The sequence below is a fragment of the Maylandia zebra genome, linkage group LG1 (assembly GCF_041146795.1).
Source record: "Maylandia zebra isolate NMK-2024a linkage group LG1, Mzebra_GT3a, whole genome shotgun sequence".
Lineage (NCBI taxonomy): Eukaryota > Metazoa > Chordata > Actinopteri > Cichliformes > Cichlidae > Maylandia > Maylandia zebra.
This window is the reverse complement of record NC_135167.1, coordinates 21950013-21973625: the sequence shown is the minus strand read 5'-3', so window position 1 is coordinate 21973625 and position 23613 is coordinate 21950013. Positions and strand designations below refer to the sequence as shown.

The 23613-nt window shown below is 39.2% G+C and overlaps 3 protein-coding genes across 7 annotated transcripts in view; 2 read left to right on the top strand and 1 right to left on the bottom strand.

Annotated features, from left to right (window-relative positions):
* Positions 1-1047: 1047 nt before the first annotated feature.
* Positions 1048-11218, top strand: terb2 (telomere repeat binding bouquet formation protein 2). Its single transcript, XM_004543219.3, has 7 exons — positions 1048-6333; positions 6891-6972; positions 7086-7225; positions 7706-7764; positions 8622-8686; positions 8785-8873; positions 9012-11218. Exons 1-7 carry the CDS (start codon positions 6270-6272, stop codon positions 9122-9124), a joined length of 612 nt encoding a protein of 203 aa, XP_004543276.2. The 5' UTR covers positions 1048-6269; the 3' UTR covers positions 9125-11218.
* On the top strand, positions 11027-14336 carry sord (sorbitol dehydrogenase). Its single transcript, XM_004543218.3, has 9 exons — positions 11027-11217; positions 11315-11348; positions 11652-11816; positions 12042-12201; positions 12309-12427; positions 12772-12837; positions 12933-13111; positions 13591-13712; positions 13857-14336. The coding sequence occupies exons 1-9, from the start codon at positions 11164-11166 to the stop codon at positions 14020-14022; spliced, it is 1065 nt and encodes a 354-aa protein (XP_004543275.1). The 5' UTR covers positions 11027-11163; the 3' UTR covers positions 14023-14336.
* Positions 14337-17375: 3039 nt separating this feature from the next.
* The window catches only part of apba2b (amyloid beta (A4) precursor protein-binding, family A, member 2b), an 81776-nt gene continuing 75538 nt past the window's right edge, over positions 17376-23613 (bottom strand). For all 5 annotated transcript variants that reach the window (XM_076883280.1, XM_004543217.6, XM_076883287.1 and 2 more), the window contains 4 exons: positions 21295-21507; positions 21037-21156; positions 20740-20880; positions 17376-18708 (listed from right to left, as the gene is read on the bottom strand). In XM_076883280.1, coding sequence (XP_076739395.1) covers positions 18637-18708; positions 20740-20880; positions 21037-21156; positions 21295-21507 — 546 coding nt within the window. In that variant the 3' untranslated portion in view covers positions 17376-18636. The remainder of the gene's footprint in view (positions 18709-20739; positions 20881-21036; positions 21157-21294; positions 21508-23613) is intronic.

Genomic DNA, 23613 nt, shown 5'->3' with positions numbered 1-23613 from the left:
AATTGTTACCTGTTCCCTTTCCTCTGATTGATATGTGCAGCTACTAACATTGATCGATTAAGGCATAGCTGTGTGAGACTGAAGACACTCCATACTTTCAGGTTATCAGTGGAGCCTTTAGGCTACAAATCCATGTTACATGTTAGAGACACGATTGAGTGAAAGAGACACAACATCAAAGATGAAACCGAGAATAAAAACCCCATCCTGCGGTGGCCTTAATCCTTCAACACCTGCGATTTGAAGCACACTCCTTTGATGTTGTTGGTTCAGCTGGAGAGAAAGAGACTTGATAGAGGGAGAGAGAAATGTGTGGATAATAGACTGCTCATTTAACACAGAACTAAACTGAATGCAAGTTAAAGTGACAGACCGGTGTGGATAGAAAATGAAACCTTCAGTGATGTAACGCTAGGATGGTTTACTGTTCCATCGCACTGATAAACTGCTGCGCTGAGACCGCTGACTGGATATCTGGTGACGTCTGGAAGCAGTATATAAAATTCAGAGAAAGGAACTATTCATAAAGACACTCAGCTTGTCTGAGACCTCTGGACACTATTTTATACACATCCCGTCATGATCGAGACCTCTCTGTGCTGGAAAGTCCCCTCACACGAGAAACACCTCTACAGCCCCCACGTGGCAGGGAAGTCAGTGACAAGTGTACTTTTTTCCTCTTATCCTTTTTTTAAAATCTTGATTTATAGTCATTCTGCTGATTATTTAAATGCTTCTGGTCAATGTGCTTCATTGAACATTTAACTCCATTTACAACGTTGAATTCCTCTGTGATTGTAGCTTTCATATGTATCTCAGTCCCTCTAAAATAAATCCACAGCAGGGATTTAGAAAATTCAGATAAATCAGCGAATCAGGACTATAAATGAGTCTAGTGTGCAAAAAAGAAAAAAGAAAAGAAATAGAGACTACTGATGTTATATTTTTCATATACCGGTATTATGAAAGAAATCTGAGCTAAAATCCTTGAATAATTTGTCATCTGGGATTAAATGTGTTAGCTGGTCAACAATTTAAGTCAGTTATAATCTAATAGAATAGAATAGAATAGAATAGAATAGAATAACCCTTTATTTTCAGTTACAACGAACAATCGATAGGGACACACACAAAACAAGAGAAATTTTTACAAAAATAATAGAAACGCACACATTAGAAAACGAGTTGCAAAGTGCTTTGGATGTAGAGGTGGAGTGTGTGGGAGGGATAGTGTTAACAGTCTGAATGGCCCAGGGGAAGAAGCTGCTTGTGAGCCTGGAGGTGTGGGAACTAAATGCCCTGACGCACCGGCCATAGGGCAGCAGGTCACACAGGTGGTGATCGGACTGTGAGGAGTCACCTGTCATGGCCCTGGTTTTCCTGAGACAGGAGGAGCTGGTGATGGGGTTGCAAATTGGACTCATTAGGGCTGATTGATGAGAAATTCTTTGATCCAGGATGAAATGGCAGGGAGGACGTGGAGGTGCTCCAGTTTGGTGGTAAGGATGTCCAAACTGGAACACTTGCAGTTTGGATTATGGTGTTGAACGCTGTGCTATAGTCCACGAAGAGCATCCCCATGCAACTCTTCCCGTTACATGGGGATGTAACAGGAAGGGAGGAGGGGGGTAAACAGTTTCTGATGTGCTGAGACACTATCAGCTACACGTGACTACAGACGTGAGGGTTATAGACCTGTAGTCCTATATTGAGGCTGTCTATTCCAGTCTATCAGTTCCTGACGACTGAAAGTGCTCAGTGCATTGCAGGAAAACGCAGTGAAAAAAAACACAAAAATATAAAAAGATGCACTTTAGATGGGAGTGCTGTGTCGATACATGTGTGTGTACGTGCTGCCATCTTAAAAAAAAAAAAAAAAAAGCTACAATTTTCACTAGGTTTCCAATCTTCTTTCTTATGAAGTCAAAATCCTGTACACATTGTTAAAATTATTGATTAGGTAACTGCTCTCTAACAGAAATATGGAATTAGCCAGTCACATGACAAGTTCGATTTAGACACAGCAAAGATTTTCCTGTACAACCATCTCTTGGTTTTATAGAGAACAGATCCAAGAAGAGAAAACGTCCTATGAGAAGTAGTTCTCTGAGTCTTGTTGGTCTTGTTGATGTCAATGATCACATGAGAATGGGCATACTGCTTTAAGCTGATAGGAAGGTAACAGTAACTCAAACAACTACTGTAACAACAAAAGTATGCAGAAGAGCATCTCTAAATGTTTCCAACATGACAATGAGTTCACTGTACTCAAACGGCCTCCACAGTTAACAGATCTCAGTCCAACAGAGCACCTTTGGGATGTGGTGGAACGGGTGATTCACATCACGGATTTGCAGCCAGCAAATCTGCAGCAACTCTGTCACGCTATCATGTCAATATGGACCTAAATCTCCGAGGAATGTTTCCAGCACCTTGTTGAATCTATGTCATGTGAATCAGGACGGTTTTAAAGGAAAAAAGGTCCAACCCAGTGCTAGCAATGTGTACCTAACAAAGTGGCAAGCACACGCATACTGATCAGTTAATCTAGACAATAATTATCAAATGAACAAAATGAGAATGAATAGTTAAAGCCCTAACAATAACAACAACAACAACACACTAACTATGGCAATACTGCGCAAAACTCCAGGCTACCACACAAAGGAACAACATCATGAGGGTCAGAGGAGAGATGGATGAGCTCTGGGCATTCAGCTCTGCCACCACAGAACATTTTTCTGTCCAGCATGAGCGACACTGAAAGGACAAAATCAGGACATGAGGCAAAAAGGGAAGGAGAAAAACCCTGTATTTAGTTATTATTTTTTTATTAACATAACTGAGATTTTCTGAATAATTTCTGGACAACAAACAACGACATGGCCAGAGTTGAAGAAAAGAATGGCGCATGTGAAATATAACAGTGAAAACAAAGTGATAATACATCTCTAGATTTATTAGATATGCAAAACAAAAAATAAAAATAATCGTGAAAATCTAATACATTTGTAAAATGTTTTATTGTATAAAATAGGTGAGATCTTTAATTTGCATGTTGTCTGAGAGGGATTTCATATCTAAACATATTTCATTAGGTCACTAAACAAGACAACCCACGGCAAATCAATATTGGTATAACAGCCTTCTGTCACTCTACTAATCAGATAATCAGCTGGCTGCTTCAGTTCTCCATTTAGGGATTTAAGAAACAATTAGATTTAATCCACACAAATAAAACCCCCAAATTTAACAAGTAGTCAATTATACATATCATTATTGCTGCTGTTTCATTTGATGTGGGAAGAGAGATACTCTCGTGTTTCTCCTGCCTCTCTGCACATGTTAAACCTCAGTGCATGTACCCTCTTTCCAGTGCTTTGTTCGAGCAGGTTGTCGGGGGAAGGTTGGGAAGAAATACTGGGTGTGGCTTCGCTGTTCTCATGGCAACAGAGTTATCACTGCCTTTAAACTGCTTCACCAGCACCAGAGTGGTGAAACTCAGCCGCCAATAACAATATACGTGCGAAGCTGGTGATGTACATTATTTGTGCTTATTGGTACAATATTTCAGCTAAGCCGACTGGCTCAGGCTGAGCCTCTGTGCATGCGTGTCATGTCTGACATACCAGTGCAAAGCAAGAACCGAGCACACGCATGGAGAAGCAGGTGCTTGGTGGTTTTCTAAGCAATTTCTTTGCGTAGACATGTAATAGCATGGGATGAAACCCATTCAAATGTGCCACTATCAGTATTCTGGATTTATACCAGCAGCTATGTGGGAATAGTGCTGTCCAGGATGCAGGAATATCTTCCTTATAAAGCACAAGGTTACTGTCTATTCATGGACACATACAGAGTAAATAGACTCTGAGTGTGTGGCCATGTAATAGCACTGAAAACATGACCTGTAGACAACCCCAGCGAGGAGGTTAAACAACGCAAAACAGAGAAGCTGCTGTACATACAGTCCATCTGTACTGCTGTCAATGTCTACAAGCCTTTGTGTACCTCATGTGAACACTGTGAACAAGTGAGAAAACTGACAATATAATAATATAACACCTTTACCTCCATGCTGTCTCACTGAGTATAGATAGCTTCTTTAAATGAGGTCAGGATAAATCAGACATCTGCTACAAATGGAGCTGCATTTCGAGCCAGATTTGCTTTCAGGGGGTTGCTGAATTTAGACAAAGTCAGTGGCAGCTTCTGTGTGCTTTAAAAAGCACTGATCAAAACTGCTTCATTAAGGCAGGCTTATACTTATCGTGTATTGTCAGACTAAGTAGTTAACAACCATCTAATATGGACTCTTACTGTATAAGATGTTGCAAATATTACCATCTGGTGTTAAAATACAGTACTGCAGAAATTGCTGTGCCGTACATTAATAGTCCATGTCAGAGGGCTGATAACATGCTATAGTTTTAAGTATAAACCTTTACCGATCAAGTAGTGTTCATTGAGGGTTTTGGCTACATCGACACCAGGGGATAAGCTAAAGGGAAAACCACAATATATTCAAAAGAAATATAACTGAATGGTTGACAAGGATAAAAAATAGTACTAATCAGCCTGTCCTCCTCAAAACACAGTTTATCAAATGTATTTTTCACCCTGTAATGTTAAGTGTATCATATTTGATACAAGACTTTCACATCATCAGTATCCCTCTGAAAAACCTAAATAAATTGTACAATAAATTTGAAAGCAATAAATTGAAACAAAACAAAACAAAAAAGAACAAAAATAACACAGATGTAACAAATATGATAGAAATTAAAGCTGGTGTGTGCAAATTAATATTTCATTTCTTTCTCTCTCTCTCTCTTTTAAAATGTGTTAGAAGGTTTAATAAACCTAAAAAAAATTCTGGTAACGTTTTCATGGCTCAGGCTTTAATGGGATAAGAATAGATGCTTTATCGTGTATTTTCCTTTACCATACATTAAACCTTACAATTCTGGAAAGTTAGATTGGGGAATAAAAGTGCATTACCAGCAAAGAATTTATATTTTTATTTATATATATATATATTTTTTAATGAACTACATACTAAAGTGTTGGTATTACAGTACTGTGTGTTAAAAGTGGTCGTAAAAGACTTTACAAATACTGAGTATTTTAATGCAGGATTGAGATCAGGATTGTACTTTATTAATACAAACTCAAGTAAGCTTCACGTTCAGTAACAACAACAATGTGAAGACCGGGCAGATGCACAATATCCAGTCGGTAGGATGCACTATTGCTCTTCTCATGCTTATCCCTGTGTGGCTTTACAAATATAAGTAAGAAATAATGCTAAATATAAATTGTCAATTGTAAGTTCGTTACCTGTAAAATGTAGAGCACTGAAGAACATGCAAAGCCCATAACTCATCTGTCTTTCTTCTTTACAGTGTGTAGCTCAGGGCTGTGAACATAAAGCCTGGAGGCCAGACTTGGCTGGCAAAGATTCCAATCTGGACCGTATAAAAGAGGGCATAAATTCTGGACTTTTAAGTGTTCTTTCACAGGTCCTCCTGCTGATGATGACTTCTCCCATGGCCATTCATATTACATCATAAAAATGAGTTTAATTTGGTTTGGCTTTTTCCACAATCCACTATAGAAGTTTTCTGTTGCAGTGGGTCCACAGTAAAAAACAAACAAACAGAAAACATCAGGACGTTTTTTGTGAAGGAAAAGAAACTTTCTGTTTTAGAATTAAAATCCCTGGTGCATTTCTTGTTGTGTCTCTCTTTGTTGCATTTAGGAAGCAAATTAAAAACAGCCACTTATTACCTTTTATTCATTCAGTCAGATATGGTAATAGTATAAATAACAATGACAGTTAAATCAGGTACTTACACGCAATTTGTGATTTTTCAATGATTTAACACAGCTAACTCAGCTCACTAAATTGGAAAAAAAGTTATTTTGTTTTATTTTGATCACTTTCATTTCAAGTACTCGTGTTTGAGGTTTTCTGGCTTTGTTGTTTAATGACATATCTAAGAAAATATAACTTATAAAAGCCCTGAAAAGTTGTTTTTCTTGCCAGATTTTCACTTGGCTACCTGCAGGCCAGATATTCTACAGATTCTTTCTCTAATCTAAAACATTTCCTACCGTTTTTACAGCATTTGAATGCAGCAGAGCATTTTGAGCGCCAACTCTGGCTGTGATGGCTAACGCAGAGCAGAAGAGGGGTTCGGTTTGAAAATAAGAAGCAGATGAAAAACAAGCTACACTAATAGTAGTTAATTCGTAGTTTTCTGGCCATGTTTCGCTATAAGACTGCCTGGTTTTCTAGCAGTGTGCCACAGACCTGTCACATGTTTTGGAGTAAGTATCCTGTTTTTAGCTTTGGTTTAAGCTAGCCATCCAAATAAACCTAGCAACCAAAGAAAGTTTATAGAATTATCTTAAAGATGCTGCTGCTGTCATAAGGTAAGTTTAAAGTAATTTAACAAAGTCTTGATTTAAAGGGACCTCTAGTATTGTGCACAAGTCTTGAGGTACCACTAATGTCTTTATTTTTTGCTTCAAAGAAGCCAGACTTCTGTGCATTTTTTAAAGTAGTCTAAGTAATAGTTCTCCAATCTTTTTGAAGGTCTTTCAAATCCACTCCTTCTACCTGACCGACCCAAACACTGACCTGTTTAATTATTCAAATATATATTTGAAAAAATAATAAACTTGCATTTCTTTAGTTGAAGCCCAATTTTTGCCTTACATACTGTATTGTAGTGTATGTTTGTACCTTTCAATAAATCACTGCACCATTTTGCTAGCAGAATATCAAGAATTGAGGGTTGGAGGAAGTGTTTTTCACAGTACTGTGCTCTGGCATTTATAGAAACACCTTTGTTAGCTTGTTCTGATCGCTTTTTATCTCTTAGCTTCAGAGGGGGGCTCCATTGCTCATTGGAGGACAGCGGATTACCTTTTCAGTGAAGATGCTACATGCCCTGATACTCTTAGGTTAGCATGCTGAGCTGAAAAGCTTTATAGTTATCATCCTCCGGAGCGTTTGTGTTTGTAACGCATTTTCCCACAATCCCTTTAAAGCTTAACATGTAAATACTGTTTTTCAGGATCTTTGAGAGCAAGGATTACCTCTGGAACAAGCTGACAGTATTTCACAGCTTGTTTCTGTCCGCCTGTGAAAAGAGGCAGAGTGTGAAGTCTTTGAGCATTGGTCAGTATGTGCTGCCTCCAGCCTCCGTACAAGATGGTAAGGATTAATTTACGCCTATTAATTTGTTGTGATTAAACAATACTAAGTCCTTGGTAGATAAGACTGAGGCATACAGAGATAATAAGAAATAAAAAAGAAATGTTGACAGATATTGATTTAACCTACTTAAAGTTTGTTCACTGCTTTTTCTGGACATTTGATAAATAAAAATATATTATATGAGTGGATAAATTAACTAAAGAAGTGTTAAAAAAATATTATATATTACAATCCTGGTCATTTATTTGTGCGGGAGGACCACAACCCCTTTTTGAAATGAAGGAAAAACCCTGAATTATTTTCTACACAAACCACTTCTTTAGATTTTTGCCTCTTCATTTAAAAAAAAAAATTGATAGCTTTTCCTCAGGTTCCTGAAAACATTTGCAAGAACTGTCACTTTCTGAGTGGTTCAGCTCAAAGAATGTCAACCTGCCATGACGTTGGAAACAGCTTCTCATTTATGTATCATTTCAGAGGTGAGAAAAGTGTTTGGGCAGCTGATTTGGGAGCGTAATGAGCAGTCAGCGGATGAGGTACGGACAGCAGCAAGATAAGCTGCACACAGGTTACGCCTGTAATTCTTGTTTCCACACTAATGTGTGTGAGATGCTGAAACAGTTAGCCAAACAAGTCCTCTGTTGATCGTGCACAGTTATACAGAAACATGCCACACTCCCTTTGTGACAAGCCAGTATACACTGTTTGTGGCTGAGTTGCTGTTGTTTCCATTTACTTACACTTTGTTATAATTCCACTAACAGCTGTTTGTGGAATATTTAAAGGGGACAGGAAATGCTACACACATAAAGGGTAATTTACACCATTGAGCCCTGCTCTCAAAAACTGACATAGATGCCGGTCTGGTGACTCAAACAAATTCTCCTCCACAAAGTTTTCATTTATAAAGTACTTTACAAACCTGAACATTACGGCCAACAGCTGGACAGAAGATGATGTTAAACATGCTTTTAAAACGTTAACTTTAAGCTCTTATTTCTTAAATCCACAGACAGAGTTACATGTATGTCAGTTTTTGAGAGGAGGGCTCCGCGATGTAAATGAGCTTTTATGTGTGTAGCATTTCATGTCCCCTTTTAATAGCGAGTAAATTTCACGGCTGAACTTGTTGCGGAGGTGGCATCCTATCACGGAACCACGCTGGAATTTACTGAGCTCCTGAGAACGACCCTTTCTTTCACAAATGTTTGTAGATGTCTGCTAGGCTATTTATTATAAAGAATATTCATTCATCCATCCATTTTCTTCCACTTACCCTGAATTGGATTAATTGAACTTGCATCGTGGCACATTGCTCAGGAACTTGCTGTGTTTTGTGTTACATGTGATGGGATTTAAAATAAACTTAATTAGAGTAACTCCTGTTTTACAGCACTCCCTGAAAAGCTTTAATTGCCCAACAGATGATGAGTTCAGTGAAGAAGAAATCAGCATAAGGTAGTATGTGGACTTGCAACTATAAATATTGTGATTCTGATTTTAAAAAATGTAGACTGACTACTAAACTAATAAAGCCTCCATCACTCTGTTGGCAGTTCTGGACTATCTGACGCCGACTCATCAGAAAATGAAGCACCACTTTGTGGTCATATGCAAAAATATCCAATTAAAAGCATGATTACAGGTGAAGAATTGTTAGTTACTGTTCTTTTCACAGTTTATTATTGACCTGTATCAAAGGTCTAGTGTAATAATAGATGACAGTAAAAGGCAGAAGACATTTGTGTGCTACACATTATTATTTTCTTCTTACTCCTTGCAGGGTACGTCAGCATGGACAAGCTGCAGAAATACTCGGGTGACCTGTGCGATTTCTATTGCAAGTGTTTCCGATGCTTCAGATGTAAAACACTCTGCTGTTTGCCACACTCATAAGCAAGCAAATAGTTAGAGAAAACCAGCAGTTTTTACAAGATGAGTTATTATGTTTGTTTATTATGTTTACATTGCCTTCCTGCACTGATTTATTAGTAATCAGTATGTTATAGCTACTGCTGATGTCATTTTGTGATTTTATTGTACTCTTGTTACAGTTCTGTGTGCCACTAGCTTTTAACTTTCATATCATAAACGATGGTGATTTGCCACATGACGCTGGTTGTCCTGTGACCTTGTACTTATGTTATCCCTCTGACATTGTCCCTAGTTTTTATTGTTGCCTGATGAAACCATTGCTGAAAGGAGGATCATATTAGTGGCTCCACACTTAAAATTATAAACTTTTTTTCTGTCTATTTAAATCCACAAATCAAAGTTTGAGACAGTAATTACATTTATGTGCTAATTGAATATGCTTTAACTTTGCTAACTTCCATGACAAATACAGCAACCTGGATTGACTCTAGTGAGGGTGAGAGATGGGTGTGCCACCAGCTAAAAGTCTTCTAGTTTACAGTAGGTTTACTAAATTCATAAAAAAATCTACCTGCAGAGTTTTCACTGAGCTCCCACGAGTACAAAGACTTTTGATCCATCCAGTGTGCACCTCAGACTTTTGCTCTGGGACAGCATGCAGCCCCCTGATAGCAATCAAGAAATTAATGAATAAAAAGATAAGATAAGCAGACAAGGTTTTCTCTTCAGTGTAGCCACCTAACAAGGGGCACCTTGAGAATAACAAAAATATTGCTACTATTTCTTCTGCATCTGTTTAGGCTGTTGACGTACAACATTTACGTGTATTACACCTATCTGCGTGACAGAGGCAAAGTTACAAGAATCCAAATTGCAAATTTGGAAACTGCGAGGGTGGTGCAGCGGGGCAGTGGTTAGCACTGTCACATCACAAAAAGACACTTCCTGTTTTGAACCCACTGGCCAGCTGGGGTCCCTCTTCTTTTTCAGCTGTTAACAGCATTACTCCAGCTACCTGCTTGGCTTGGGTGATGGTACTAGCCTCCAAGCCTGCTGGAAAGCACTGCAGATTTCCATCCCACAAAGAATTTGTACACTTACACAACCAACTACTGGATTTCACGTTTCATCTCCAGATTCTATTTATATTTCCTGTTTATCTTAAAAACACAATATGCAATAAAGCACTTAAACTTAATGCCTGCTCCCATATCCACAAGGGTTGCTACATTGCATGACTACATTGCAAGAAGCGTTTCTGACTCCATTACATCAGAACTTCTTTACCTCGTCACATTGTGCTGTGTTTTCCTGATAATGACATAGCCGTATATAATTTTATGCAACCTACTCTTAAGCTAAAATAGATAGACTCTTTTCTCTTTTATTTGAAAATGAATTGCTTTTACTTTTATTTATACTGCACAGTGCTCGCGTCCCACCCGTGGAGCCAGTTGTTTGTTTGTTTTTTCACATTTTCTGAGCATTACCTCCTCTTATCACCTCTTGATTTAGTGTCTGTTTAGGCGGAATTAATATACATATAATTATTCATTATCGCCCTAAAATAAGTAAATCTGATCTAAACTTTAGTTACTACCTGACCTCTGTACCGCGGGTTGGTTAACGATCCAGTCAGTTTTACCTTTTTACTCCCTCCCCTTTTCAAATGGACGCTCTTATTTGACTCAAGTAGCACCACGGCAATTTAAAAAAATTTTGCTTATTAAATCGCTCCATATCAATGATGAAGATTTAATATCAATTTGCGATTAATAAAAATATAGTTTATATCTTTACTCGAGGGGCAAAGAATAGTTTTGGTGTCACACTTGTGCAGTTTTATGTTTTTGCGTCGCAGCGTCCACCCCTACAAAGTGGACTGCTCCGCAGCGTTTTAAGCCAATCACGGGGTTTGTTTAGGAAGGAGTGCCCTGCCATTGCTTTGAGTACTTTGAAGCTGAGGGGAACTCGACACGGTCTGGCCGGTCTGTCTGTTTGCACTTTGCCGTGCTTTCTGTTGACTTCACGTCGTTGTAAGCCCAGCATTTCTCTCTGTCATGGCGCAAGACAATCTGTCCCTGGTGCTGCACGCTAAAGAAGACCTGCGGCTGGTATGAAACTGTGCTGTGACGTTACATATTCACGTTCATACACGCTGTGCGACCTCAATTGACTGCAACTTTTTTGCATTTTCGTCGTTTGTGACAGGAAAATCGCCCTATTCCGGAACCAGGACCTAATGGTATAGTACTGCACTCAAGTGCAACTTATATTATATACGTCATCAAAGAGCAAACAAACCCAAACAAGCTGTTATTGCTATGTTAAATGCTTTTTCAATGAATAGAATTATTGGTCATTATATTTTAATTATGCCATTCATTTCTTAGCTTTTGACTTAAAACACATGGGCATTGCTTTTTTTCATTAGTATGGTGTTGAAGCAAGCAGCTTAAAATGTAGAAAATTGCATGATCTCTACTCAGACCAGTCTGGGAGTGCAGCTGTGTCCTAACTGCGTTCCTGGTTTGCCTTTTGTACTCAGAGGTTTTGCTGCAGATGCACTCTGTGGGAATCTGTGGTTCGGATGTGCACTATTGGCAGAATGGCCGGATAGGGGACTTCGTGCTCAAAAAACCCATGGTGCTGGGGCACGAGGCCTCGGGGAGAGTGGCGAAGGTTGGCTCAGAGGTCAAGCACCTTAAAGTGGGTAAGTGCAAATATAGTATGTAACTCTGAGCTGTGCACCAAAGCCAGTGTCTCCTAAAGTTTGAACTGAAGAAACTTATTCTAAATTTACCCATCACACAAATTGAATTTAGATTGAGGTTCAAGCTATGGAATCCTTCTACCTTATGCTAGTTTTCACTCCGCATGTGGTGATAGTTGCGCAGATGAGACCATCTGCTTTAATTTTTACTTTTATTTTCTCTAGGTGACAGAGTGGCTATTGAGCCTGGTGTGCCCCGTGAGATGGACGAGTTCTTCAAAACTGGACGCTATAATTTATCTCCCACTATCTTCTTCTGTGCCACACCCCCTGACGATGGAAACCTCTGTCGCTATTACACGCACAGTGCCAACTTCTGTTACAAGTACCGGTGTTTTTCCAAGATTGCCATCAATCGCGAAGCTGCCTCATCTGTCTGTTGGCTAACATGCATAAATTCTTTCCTTGTTTCCCTCTTCAAAAACTGTTCAGGTTGCCTGATAATGTCACATTTGAGGAGGGAGCGCTCATTGAGCCTTTGTCTGTGGGAATCCATGCCTGCCGAAGAGCTGGAGTGACCCTTGGTAGCACTGTGTTCGTCTGTGGTGCAGGTAAAAATTAGACAAAAGTCATCGAAACTGCTAGTAATATTCCATAAACAAGATGAGAACTAGGGTATTTGAGTAAGATGCTCATGCAAGTAGGGAATCCCTTTGGCACACGGTGGGTGTAAACTAAAACGTGAGTCCTACTGACTCCACAAAACTAGAGTGATGTGGGGATGCATGCAGGTAAATCTCAATGTTTAACTTTTTTTCCCCCTCTGGAAACAAGTTCATTTAAGCACTCTGTTGTCAGTAATATGTGATGCAGTCTTGAACTTTCTTTTTAAATGTACGTTTGTGTAACACATGTTCACTTGGAGTATTTGTGCATGCTTCTCCTCTTTACACAGGACCTATCGGGTTGGTCTGTCTGCTTGCAGCCAAGGCAATGGGGGCCTCGCAGGTCGTCATATCTGGTAACGCAATTTGTCATTTTAAGCACTTATCTTAACAGAAGTATTCATTCTCATAATTCAGTTTAACTCTGGTTACCATCCTTTGCTGTGTTCAGATCTGTCTGAGGAGCGTCTGCTGATGGCCAAAGACCTGGGTGCAGACTTCCTGCTGACTGTGAGGAGAGGAGATGGAGCCCAGCAGCTGGCAAAGAGTGTGGAGGAAATGTTGGGGGCGCAGCCTCACATTACCATTGAATGCACTGGTGTTGAGAGCTGCATCCAAACTGCCATCTATGTATGTGGCCCAGTAAAGTCAAAAGTTGTAGTCACATTTCTGGAACGGTTCCATGCAAGTAATAGATGAGAGAGTAAGAATTTAAAATCTGCATTACATTATTGCATGAGATGTCGAAACTTGAAGTTCTCTTGCCTGCCATCAGTGGTGGGATCTAAAGTTCATTTCTTCACACATGAAGTATAGTTCTTTAATTTAGTTTAATATTTCAAAGTTTCATGCAGCTTTTGTACTTCAACTCAGCAGTGACATGTCCTTTTGCTTGCTATAGTTGTTGGCAAAAGTTTTTAGTTGCATAATAGCTGATGAGCTCATGAGATATGATGCAAGGTTAAACACTGCGAAATGGTAAAAACGGCACCAACTAAAACGGGACACCATCTTATCTGTATCTGTCCCAACATAAACAGGGTTCAGTCTCTGCCGACTCATAAAATAATCACATTGTTTTGTTTTGTTTTTTTCTTCCCCTTTATCAGGCAACCCGTTCAGGAGGTGTCGTGGTGCTGGTGGGTCTTGGCTCAGAGCTGGCTACAGTTCCTCTGATCAATGCCGCTGTAAGAGAAGTAGACATCAGAGGAGTTTTCCGCTACTGCAATACGTAAGCTAACGCCCATATACATTTTTTCTACAAGCAGATGCTAACAGTTAGGTTCCATCAATTTTAAAGGCAGTAATATATGGACCATTGTCTTTGGGCTAAGTTAAAGTAATTATTGCACTTAAACAACTGTTTGTGTTGCAGCTGGCCAATGGCGATTGCCATGTTGGCGTCAGGTAAAGTGAATGTCAAGCCCCTTGTGACCCATCGTTTCCCTCTGGAGCAGGCAGTCCAAGCCTTTGAGACCACACGTCAGGGTCTTGGAATAAAGGTTATGTTGAAGTGTGACAAAAATGACCAAAACCCCTGAACGGATCAACTGACAGCGGCTCTGCATGACTAGCACAAACTGGACATTGACCTGAACAAAGATAACAGAGCTAGTTCAAAACAATCCCTCAACTTGACCACACTGTGAAAGAAGTGACTGCTGCACTGCTTGCAGGAAACACATGTAATTAGAATTATTAAATGGTACGATTAAAGGATTTCATAGTGCCTATTGATTCTAATACTAAAACATAATACTTGTATGACTGTATGTAATGTGCAAGTTTCTGGTATCTGTAAGTTAAGGATTAATTTAAATATTGTAACAATAAAAACAAATCTTGAATTATTGAAGTTTGTATTTCTAAAGTGGAGTACATTTGTAGGTTCTGCATTTACAAATGTCAACACTAGGGGGCATAAGAACTTCAAAGTTGAATTGATGTAAATCGTACTGGAGCTTACAACCTGTTAATTGTGATGTGCTGTTTTTTTTTTTTTTTTTATAGTGGGTGTGCAGGAAATCAATGTACTCAGCTGTGCAGAAAACTGGAACTGATCAAAGAAACCTGCCAAATGGAGTTCACTCTTGAAATACTATGCTACAAAGTGTTTATCAAAATCTGGAGCAGCCGCACAGTTCTTTCTCCTCTGGAGCTGCTCTTTTCTTCATGCAGTGGGTTGTTTGGAGACTAGTGCCACCAGAATGAGTCATGCACAGTATGGACAAACTAGCTGAGTTTTATAGCACACTGTTCCCCTGAAGCAATAATACTGACTTCATATACTTATAAACTCCTGTCCCCCATTAAGGTGATGAGTACTCGGAACACTTATAATTACACAAAGCTGCCTTGTGCAAAAACATGCATGTGATTAAATAATAGGAAACAATGTTCAGTAAAGTATTTGTTGAGAAGCAAGTAAGCATCCTACATCATGCCATACAATATTCCTCTTTTGCATGGCTGTAAATGAGCAGGTTATAACAGATAATTGGTCACCTCTATCATGGCTCTGATATTTGATGGTAAACCTTTTTTTTTTTTTTTTTTTTTTTTTTTTTGTTTAATGCTTGGTCTCAATCTGAGACTAATTCTATGTGCACGAGAGACCATTGAAAGAAATGCCTTTGCAAAGCTGCTTTTTAATGTATTTTCTACACTGACAGTTTTAGGCAATCAAAAGAAGAAAACACTGCAGCCTTGCTTTCGAATGAATACCTATTATGAAACTGTCACATAGCAAGTGCCTTTCATCACACACAGGCTGAATTATAATCCTGTGCACCTTGAAAAACACAAGTAAAACTGATAATTAAGGCTCCCTCTTTTCTGTTTGGATAATGCTTGGGTATCCTGTATCCCTGCTGAATGGCCTCCTCTGTAGTTTTTGATGAGTCAAAACAGCTGCATTGAAATTTCACACTGCATAATATATAACCGCAAGAGATGTTTTACTGTTCACTGCTCAATTGAGAGATGCTAATCAAATCAGAATCAGTCTTACCTGAAGTGTCTATAGTAATTTAATTATTTAGTCGTAGTAATCATCTCATGTGATGGCTATGGTAGAACGGGTCATCTACTGTTCAGTAGGTCGGTAGAGCATTCCCCGGGTTCTACAGACCATGTACCCAAGTATCTTTTGGCAAGATGCTGAACCTTGAGTTGCCCCTGAGTGTCATCTTTGTGTGTCTGTGTGTGTGTGAAATGTGCTGTATCAGTAACAATTCTTTTACCAGAGATATTAAGTTGTTTTTACTTCTGACTAAAGCAGCCAATCAAAATTTCAACTTGCATCATAAACACTTCAATTTAGCCTGATTTATTTTATTTTAATGATCCAGGAAGCTTCTCCAGTTCTAAAACTAAATGATTGAAAGTCCCAGATAAAACTCCACCACTGATTTTAGAACTGAAGAAGCCTCTTGGATGAGAGGTGAAACGTCTTCAAGTCCAGTTGCTTTCTTTCCAAGCCACACTGGAGGGTTTTTGAGCATGAACCACCTTATTAAGGTTATACCACAGCATCTCAATCAGATGAGGTCAGGACTTTGACCAGGCCACTCCAAAGTCTTCGTTTTGTTTTTCTTAAGTCATTCAGAGGTAGACTTACTGGTGTATTTGTGATCATTGTCCTGCTGCACAACCCAAGCGCACTTCAGCTTGAGGTCATGAACAGACTGCCAGATATTCTCCTTCAGGCTGTTTTGGCAGACAGCAGAATTCATGCTTCCATTTACTACACAAGTCTTCCAGGTTCTGAGACAGCAAAACAGCCCCAGACCATCAAACTATCATATTTTACTGTTGGTATGATATGCTTTTTCTGAAAGGCTGTGTTACTTTTATACCACATGTAATCGGACACACACCATCCCAAAAGTTCAACTTTGGTCTTGTCAGTCCACAGAATATTTTCTCAGAAGTCTTGGGGATAATAAAAATGTTTCCTGGCAAAAATGTTCCTTTTGCTCAGCAGTGGTTTTAGTCTTGAGTCTGCCATGCAGGCCATTTTTGCCCAGTCTCTTACTTATGGTGGAGTCCTGAACATTGACTTTAACTGAAGCAAGTGAGGCCTGCAGTTCTTTGGATGTTGTTCTGGGGTCTTTTGTGACCTCTTGGAAGAATCGGGTAATTTTGGTCAGCTGGCCACTCCTGGGAAGGTCCACCAGTGTTCCATGTTTTCGCCACTTGTGGATAATGACTCTCACTGTGGTTTGCTGGAGTCCCACAGCTTTAGAAATGATTTTATAACCTTTTCCAGACTTGAGAGATCTCAGTGACTTTGTTTCTCATTTGTTCCTGAATTTCCTTGGATACTCCATTATGTCTGGCAGATCCTATTAATTCTTGATTGAGAACAGGTGTGGCAGTAATCAGGCTTGGGTGTGACTAGAGGAGTTGAACTCAGCGTTCCAAAGATGTGATATACCACAGTTAATTTATGTTATAATGGAGCGGGTGGGGCAACCACTTTTTACATACAGGGCCATGTAGGTTTGGATTGTTTTCCCCTCCTTAATAATAAACACCTATACTTAGAAACTGCATTTTCTATTTTCTTGTGTTATCTTTGTCCAATGTTTAAATTTGTTTGATGATCTGAAACATTGAAGTAGGAAAAAAAATAGGTAATCATAAAGGGGGCAAATACTTTTTCACCCCCCCGTATCCCAGTCCAGCAGAGCACCTTTAGGATGTGGTGCATTGGGAGATTCACAAATCTGCAGCAGCAACTGTGATACTATCAAGTCAACATAGACCAAAATCTCTAAGGATTGTTTGCAGTTCCTCGTTGAACCTTCATGAAGAATCATGAAGATTTCAGGCAGTTAAGTCTTTGTGGAGTAATTTAAAGCATTTGCAGTTTAAAAAAATAAATCACAGCCAGGTTTAGCTCATATTTTATTATCCAGTCACAATGACATGATTCTACTTTACGAGGCATGCACACAGATAATGTTCTTACGGTTAAAATTTACTACAATGCATTGGAAAGCCATTACTCCCCAGTAAGGCTTTTTGTCGTCTGTCACAGTGTGTGATTCACAGTTCTCTCTTTCCCTCTCAAGAATGAAGGGCAACATATAGCTGGGAGGACGTTTGCGGTGACTTAAACCTGTGAGGTTTTGGTTTTTTTTGTTATTTTATTTTTTAACATGAGCACAATACTAGACAAGTTTTTTATTTATGTACAGACATTCTAATACTGCGTATGGCAATGAGACAGCTCACACAACAAAGTTACATTCACAGTCCACTCAAAGTATGCATGAGTTTCAGTCAGAACACTAGAGATGAACACACAGAAGAGAAGCACACAAAAGAAACTTTTCATACCTGTGACTTGATATCCAAAGCATAACTGATGCATGTTAATATTATTTAAATGTGAGTGTTTGATTTAGAAAAGACTTGCCATTCAGAAGTTGAACTCGTGTATTGCCTTAAAATGTCGTAAAGTAAAAGGATATGGCGTTTCTCCCGTACACCCCTGCTCCAAGAATTGGCTTGAGTCACGTGTACGTTATTTTATTCACTTAGCACATCTAAACCCAACATTTCAGACACGTAACTCGTTCCCCTTTTGATGATATCCGGCATTAAGTTGTGTCTTTGCCATCATCATGGCCTCAGTTCGATGGCAAGATTCAGTAAATATTTACAATACAGCGCTGCCCCCCCGTCCGCACTCACAATATTAGCAAAATATGTATTTACATGGGAATAAATTAACAGAAATGAAAATGGAAATATACAAGAAAGTAGAGTAGAAGTATCATATTGCATTACATGAATATAAAAAAATAAACTGTGACGTATTCGTTCGGTAAGTCCACACAGACAGGACAAATAAATAGCAAACAGTATCCACGCACATCCACACACAAACACATACACTCTGTCTCTTCAGCTGGTCGAGTGGATTAGGCATCCAGTATCAATATAATGGCTGTTGCATGTTAAGCACAGACTAGAGAGATGATGAGGAGTTGGAGTCATCAGCCCAAAGACGAAGAAAAGAAAAAGAAGAGAGAATTGAAAGGACAGGGAGGAGTAATCCTCCACCCCGTAACCAGTCAGGTTTGTTTGTATGATAACCCACCGCAGCTGACTGCCTGTCCCGTGGGGCGGTTCTTGGCTGTTCTTTATATGTACATGGGGGTCTCCTGTCCCGTTAGAAGCCTGAACATGGCTGCCGGCATGGTCTTCATGTGAATCTGACGGAGAGAGAAAACACCAGGGGTTCTGTGAAATAGACCATCAGCTGAAAACTGAAGAATAAGACGGTTTTTTTCTTCTTGTAAATACAACATAAAATTCAAATGAAATCGATGGACAAAAATGTCACCAGGCAATAAGGACACAGTTTAAAAAGATATAGACAATTTAAAGGGTTCTCAACTGTATAAAAGTAATGATCTGAGCAGAATATTTTACTGTACTGTACTAACACAATTTATGGTCTCCCACATCGAAGTGCCTGAACACTAAGTAGTGAATAAGTGAACCGACACTTCCATCTACCGTGTATTTGAGTTGGGTATTTTTTTTAAGCAGTGTGACTTATTTGGCTCTGACAGTGATCTAGTTCTGCTCTTACACTTCACTCATCCAAGGTTACTCCGTGTTTACGATTTTTCCTACCAATGTAAGAATTACACCAACCGCACTGTTTGCTTACACTGCAGGCTGTCTGTTAAAAGTATGTCATCTGTCAAAATTAACCCTGTAAAGCCTGAACCATGAAATAATTGTCAGCAAATTGTAAAGTTTTGAAACTGGACAGTTTATTGAACCTTCTGACAAATTCTGAAAGATAAATTAAATATAAATTAGCATATATGCATTTTCATTTGTATCATTTTTGCTATATACGGCATTTTTGTGCAATTTATCGCTCACAGTTTGTTTATTCTGGTCAGAAAAACCACAGTGATGATGTAGAGGTCTAAAGGGTTAAAGACACATGGAAAAGTTCTTTTCTTCACAGCAGATGTGCCAAACATAAAGCCCAGGTGCCAGAGTCAGCCTGGCAACAATTCCAATCTGACCCAGTGGATGGTGCTGGGAATGTGCATGACTTTTACCCATATTTTAAGAACCGATGGCTTCACCAACCAATTAGGCAACAGATAAATAATTAAATGACAGAAAAGTTTGTAGTTTTTCACTACAAGTACATAGTAAAAAAAGCAAATTTCTGGACAGTCAATGAGCCACCAGAACCTTTTCTCTAATTCAACAATTTCTTTTTCTTATAATTTAAACTCAAAGAGTCATGCTGACAGATTTCTTTCATTCTACAGCAGGATTTCTATATCATGCAGAAAAACCGAGACCTAATGTTAAATTCACACTTGATTTTGTTATATTAAGATATCTCAAGGATTAAATGTGTAATTAAACTACTTTTCACTGACAGAAAGGAGAATTTCACTAGTGTGACCCAGTTAAGATCAAGCATGTGGCCCATTATGTAATTTGAGTTGACATGCCTGCTTTAGAGCAGTAATTGTTCCGATTATGTACCAACAGTCATTGCTGTGCATTATTTTTACAGATGATTCAATTTAGTAACCATGACAGCATAGATGGATGCAGGATGGTGAAACCAGTGTATAAAGGAGCGTTCACACAGGAAGACATTCATCACACATCACTTTGTAGCTGATAGTCGGTGGCTAGCAACCATTCCAGGCTCTGGTTGCCTCTGTAACCCGACTGTCATATGTCAATCAGCATACATTTGTTCTTATTGTTAACTGCTTCAATACTTGGTCTCAAAGGGAGGTAGCATTTAATTCAGGATTCACCTACTTTGCACCATCAGCAGTTATTTCCTTTGATGGCCAATAACAGGTGACTCATCCCTATGAGAAAACAACCTTTTAAACATTTTAAACTGTACTGAATTTAATCCTGATGAGTTTATAGTCTTAACAACTTTATTTCATGTGATTTTTATGTGGTAAATTATGCTCCCATCTATAATAAACTAGATACAGCAGTACCCTGTAAGTGACTGTCAGTCTGATCCACTCCCAGCTCGTGATGTCTGGTTTCAGACAACGAGTGTGTGAAGCCACAATAACGAAATCCATCATTTATATTCAGCCAAAAGTAAAAAAACGGTGGTTGTACTGAAACCATCACAGTATTTGCACTGGATTTGCAAATGTTTGTGTCTGAAAATTATGGCTTTCTTTGTAGATGTTCTTTTGTGAAATGTTTGTGTGCATCAGTTTCACCTCGCCAACAGAGTTCGAGAGAGCCTGGACAATCTTCTCGTGTGCTGTGGCCACCACACTCTGACCATTGATCTCTATGATCCTGTGACCTACCCGGACCCCACCTCGCTCAGCAATGCCTCCTCGCATCAGACTGCATATCTGGAGGAAAGACAAACAACAACAACAAAGAAGAAAATTAGCTCATTATAAAGGTATTTCATTCTACCCCCTGATCATTTAACTAATTAACTAATAATAACTAATAACTAATAGTATCAGAGCCACCCACTTACAGCTCTATGAAATTATACATACAATGCCATTCTGAACACTGAAGCCCAGCTGATACTTTAGATCTGGTCTCTTAATGAGGACTGTAGTAACAGGAGGGCAGCTGACAATGTTCATTTTCACCTGGACCTGGTTCTTTAAGCCCTTTGACACAGAGAAGAACACACAAACATAAGAGGTTTTTTCACAGAAATTATGTAGTTGAATTTTGAAAATAACAAGTTAGGGTGTATTTCATGACTTCAGCTGCCTCTTCCATCCACTTCTTCAGTGTCTCGGTACCTTAATGATTCCCTGACAGGTGGCGAGCGGCAGCCCCACTAGGCTGGTGTTGTTGATGGACATGATTTGGTCTCCGATGCTGAGCTTGCCAGAGCGAGCTGCTGGGCCGCCGTTCATCATGTTGGCTAAAATAACTGTGGGCAGGATGGAGCCCCAGCCAGACTCCACAATCACCACACCCAGGATCTCCCCTTTACTCTTCTCCAGCTGCAGCTGTGGAGACAGAAGTAAGCAGGGGATGGAGTCTGTTTGTCATTTAAAAAAACCCAAAACCTTAATGATGAACAGAAACTGTCCAACTGTATTTGAAAACACATGACCCACAATGGTGGGGTTTTTAATATCCTTCATATAGATTAATGTATACTTTATTTTATACTTACAACAGTGAGACTGTACAGTCTCTTAACATGGATTACAGATTACTGCTTATACAGAAATAGATTCAAATCTCTGGTCAGATTAGACCGCTACAGCTAATGTTGAAAATCAGTGAGGACTACTGGTCCAAGGTTTCTTACCTTAATGTCTGGATTAGTTCACATTAGGGCTGCCACGATTAGTCGACTACCAAAATCGTCGACGACAAATTTAATAGTCGACGCGTCGTTTAAAGCCTTGTAAGATCCTGAAAGACGTAAGTAGTAGGATTTAAGAGTGTAATAACGGACTGAAACAGAAGATGGCAGCACTGCATGTACAAGGATGCCAGCTGCCGTTAAACCCCGAAGAAGAAGGAGCAGTGTCCGGTATCGTAGCTGCGGCCACATTTGAAGGCCGGTTACGTTGCAGCGACGCGACGAAGGCTTTCCAAATTCGAAGACTTCTGCAAATGCAGCCGACAAATGCGTCCTACTTTTCCCCAGATTTGAAGGATAGGTCGGGTGTATGGCCCAACCTATCCCAGAATTCATAGCACAGCTCAGCCCAATTCAGTTTCTAACAATGGCAGCAGCTACTTAGTTCTAATATTACTTTTATTTCTCTTTCTAGGTTACAAAATAAACTTTTAACATATTTTCAGGCGAGAATGTAGCTGTGTACACTTCAAATATGTGTTCGGTTTATCAAGACACCACATATTTGTAAAAGTGCGGCGACGTTTTCGGAGACGTCTGTTACCCACCAGCTCGATAGCTAGCTGGGGCTCAAGGCTCACTAGAGCCCGTGAGAACACCGGACTCCCGGCAAATTGTTTTCAAACCCAGCGCCGTCTTTCACTACTCAGGTTAAACATGATATTAAGTCACTTAGATAACTTAAAAATGTTATTGTTTGGCTTTTTTCAGTGTTTTATTTGTTCCTGAGTAAATCGGTTTGGCTGAGATTAAAGTTTTACACAGCTGAATTAATGTCAAACAGAAAACTGATTAAACAGAAGTGTGAAATGGTAGAATTTACTCCAATGTCCTGTTATAGTTTAGATAGCAAGGAACAGACGGCTGAGTTTATCAAACTCCACTGAGACGATCTCCAAAATTCATTAAAATTTAATAAACTATCATCTTGTCTTTATTTTTAGTTAGCACAGACCTTAAACACTTCAAGCTGTAAGCTAATGATAGTTATATAAGACCAGATGCTGCTGGTGCAATAAGCTGTATGTCTTATGTCCAATGGATGATGATCTGATCAGTCGACTAATCGCAAAAATAATCGGTGACTAGTCGACTATCAAAATAATCGTTTGTGGCAGCCCTAGTTCACATGACATTTTACTTTTCTATCTGCATATTTTATCTGCATGTTTTGTTTTGCATGAGATACTCATTAAAGCACATTTGCTAACAGTGGAGATTAATAACAGCATTTGACACGATGGATGCATGTGATGACCTCTCTACTACTTTGTGTCTCCCTTGTTTCCTTCATCTTTCTTTTTTTTTAAATTTTTTTTATAGGAGGTAAGTGTCTGGCCCCGCTTAGAACTTGTTTTTTAAAAGGGTTTAGTGCTAAACATGTCTCTTGCTTCTCTCCAGCAGGCAGGGGTCATGGCTGGTTTGGGTTTTGTTTGCCTGTCATTTAACCTCCTAAGACCTGAACTCTTCCATGGCATGCATTTTTAATTTCTGTTTGCTATTTGGGATGATTGGGACCTGATGAATGTAAAAACAAAGAATTATGTGATTTTTTCTTTTTACCTGATTTTTGTTTCTGAGAAAAATGAGATCCACATATGAGGACATTCGCTTTAAATTCCGATAGAACAGCGGCAGTGTAATGTCCTCGTAAGTGGATATCAGGCCCTTGTAGAATAAAATTTAGTATTTTGGTCTAGACAACCCACATATGTGGACACCAGGTCCTAGGAGGTTAAGT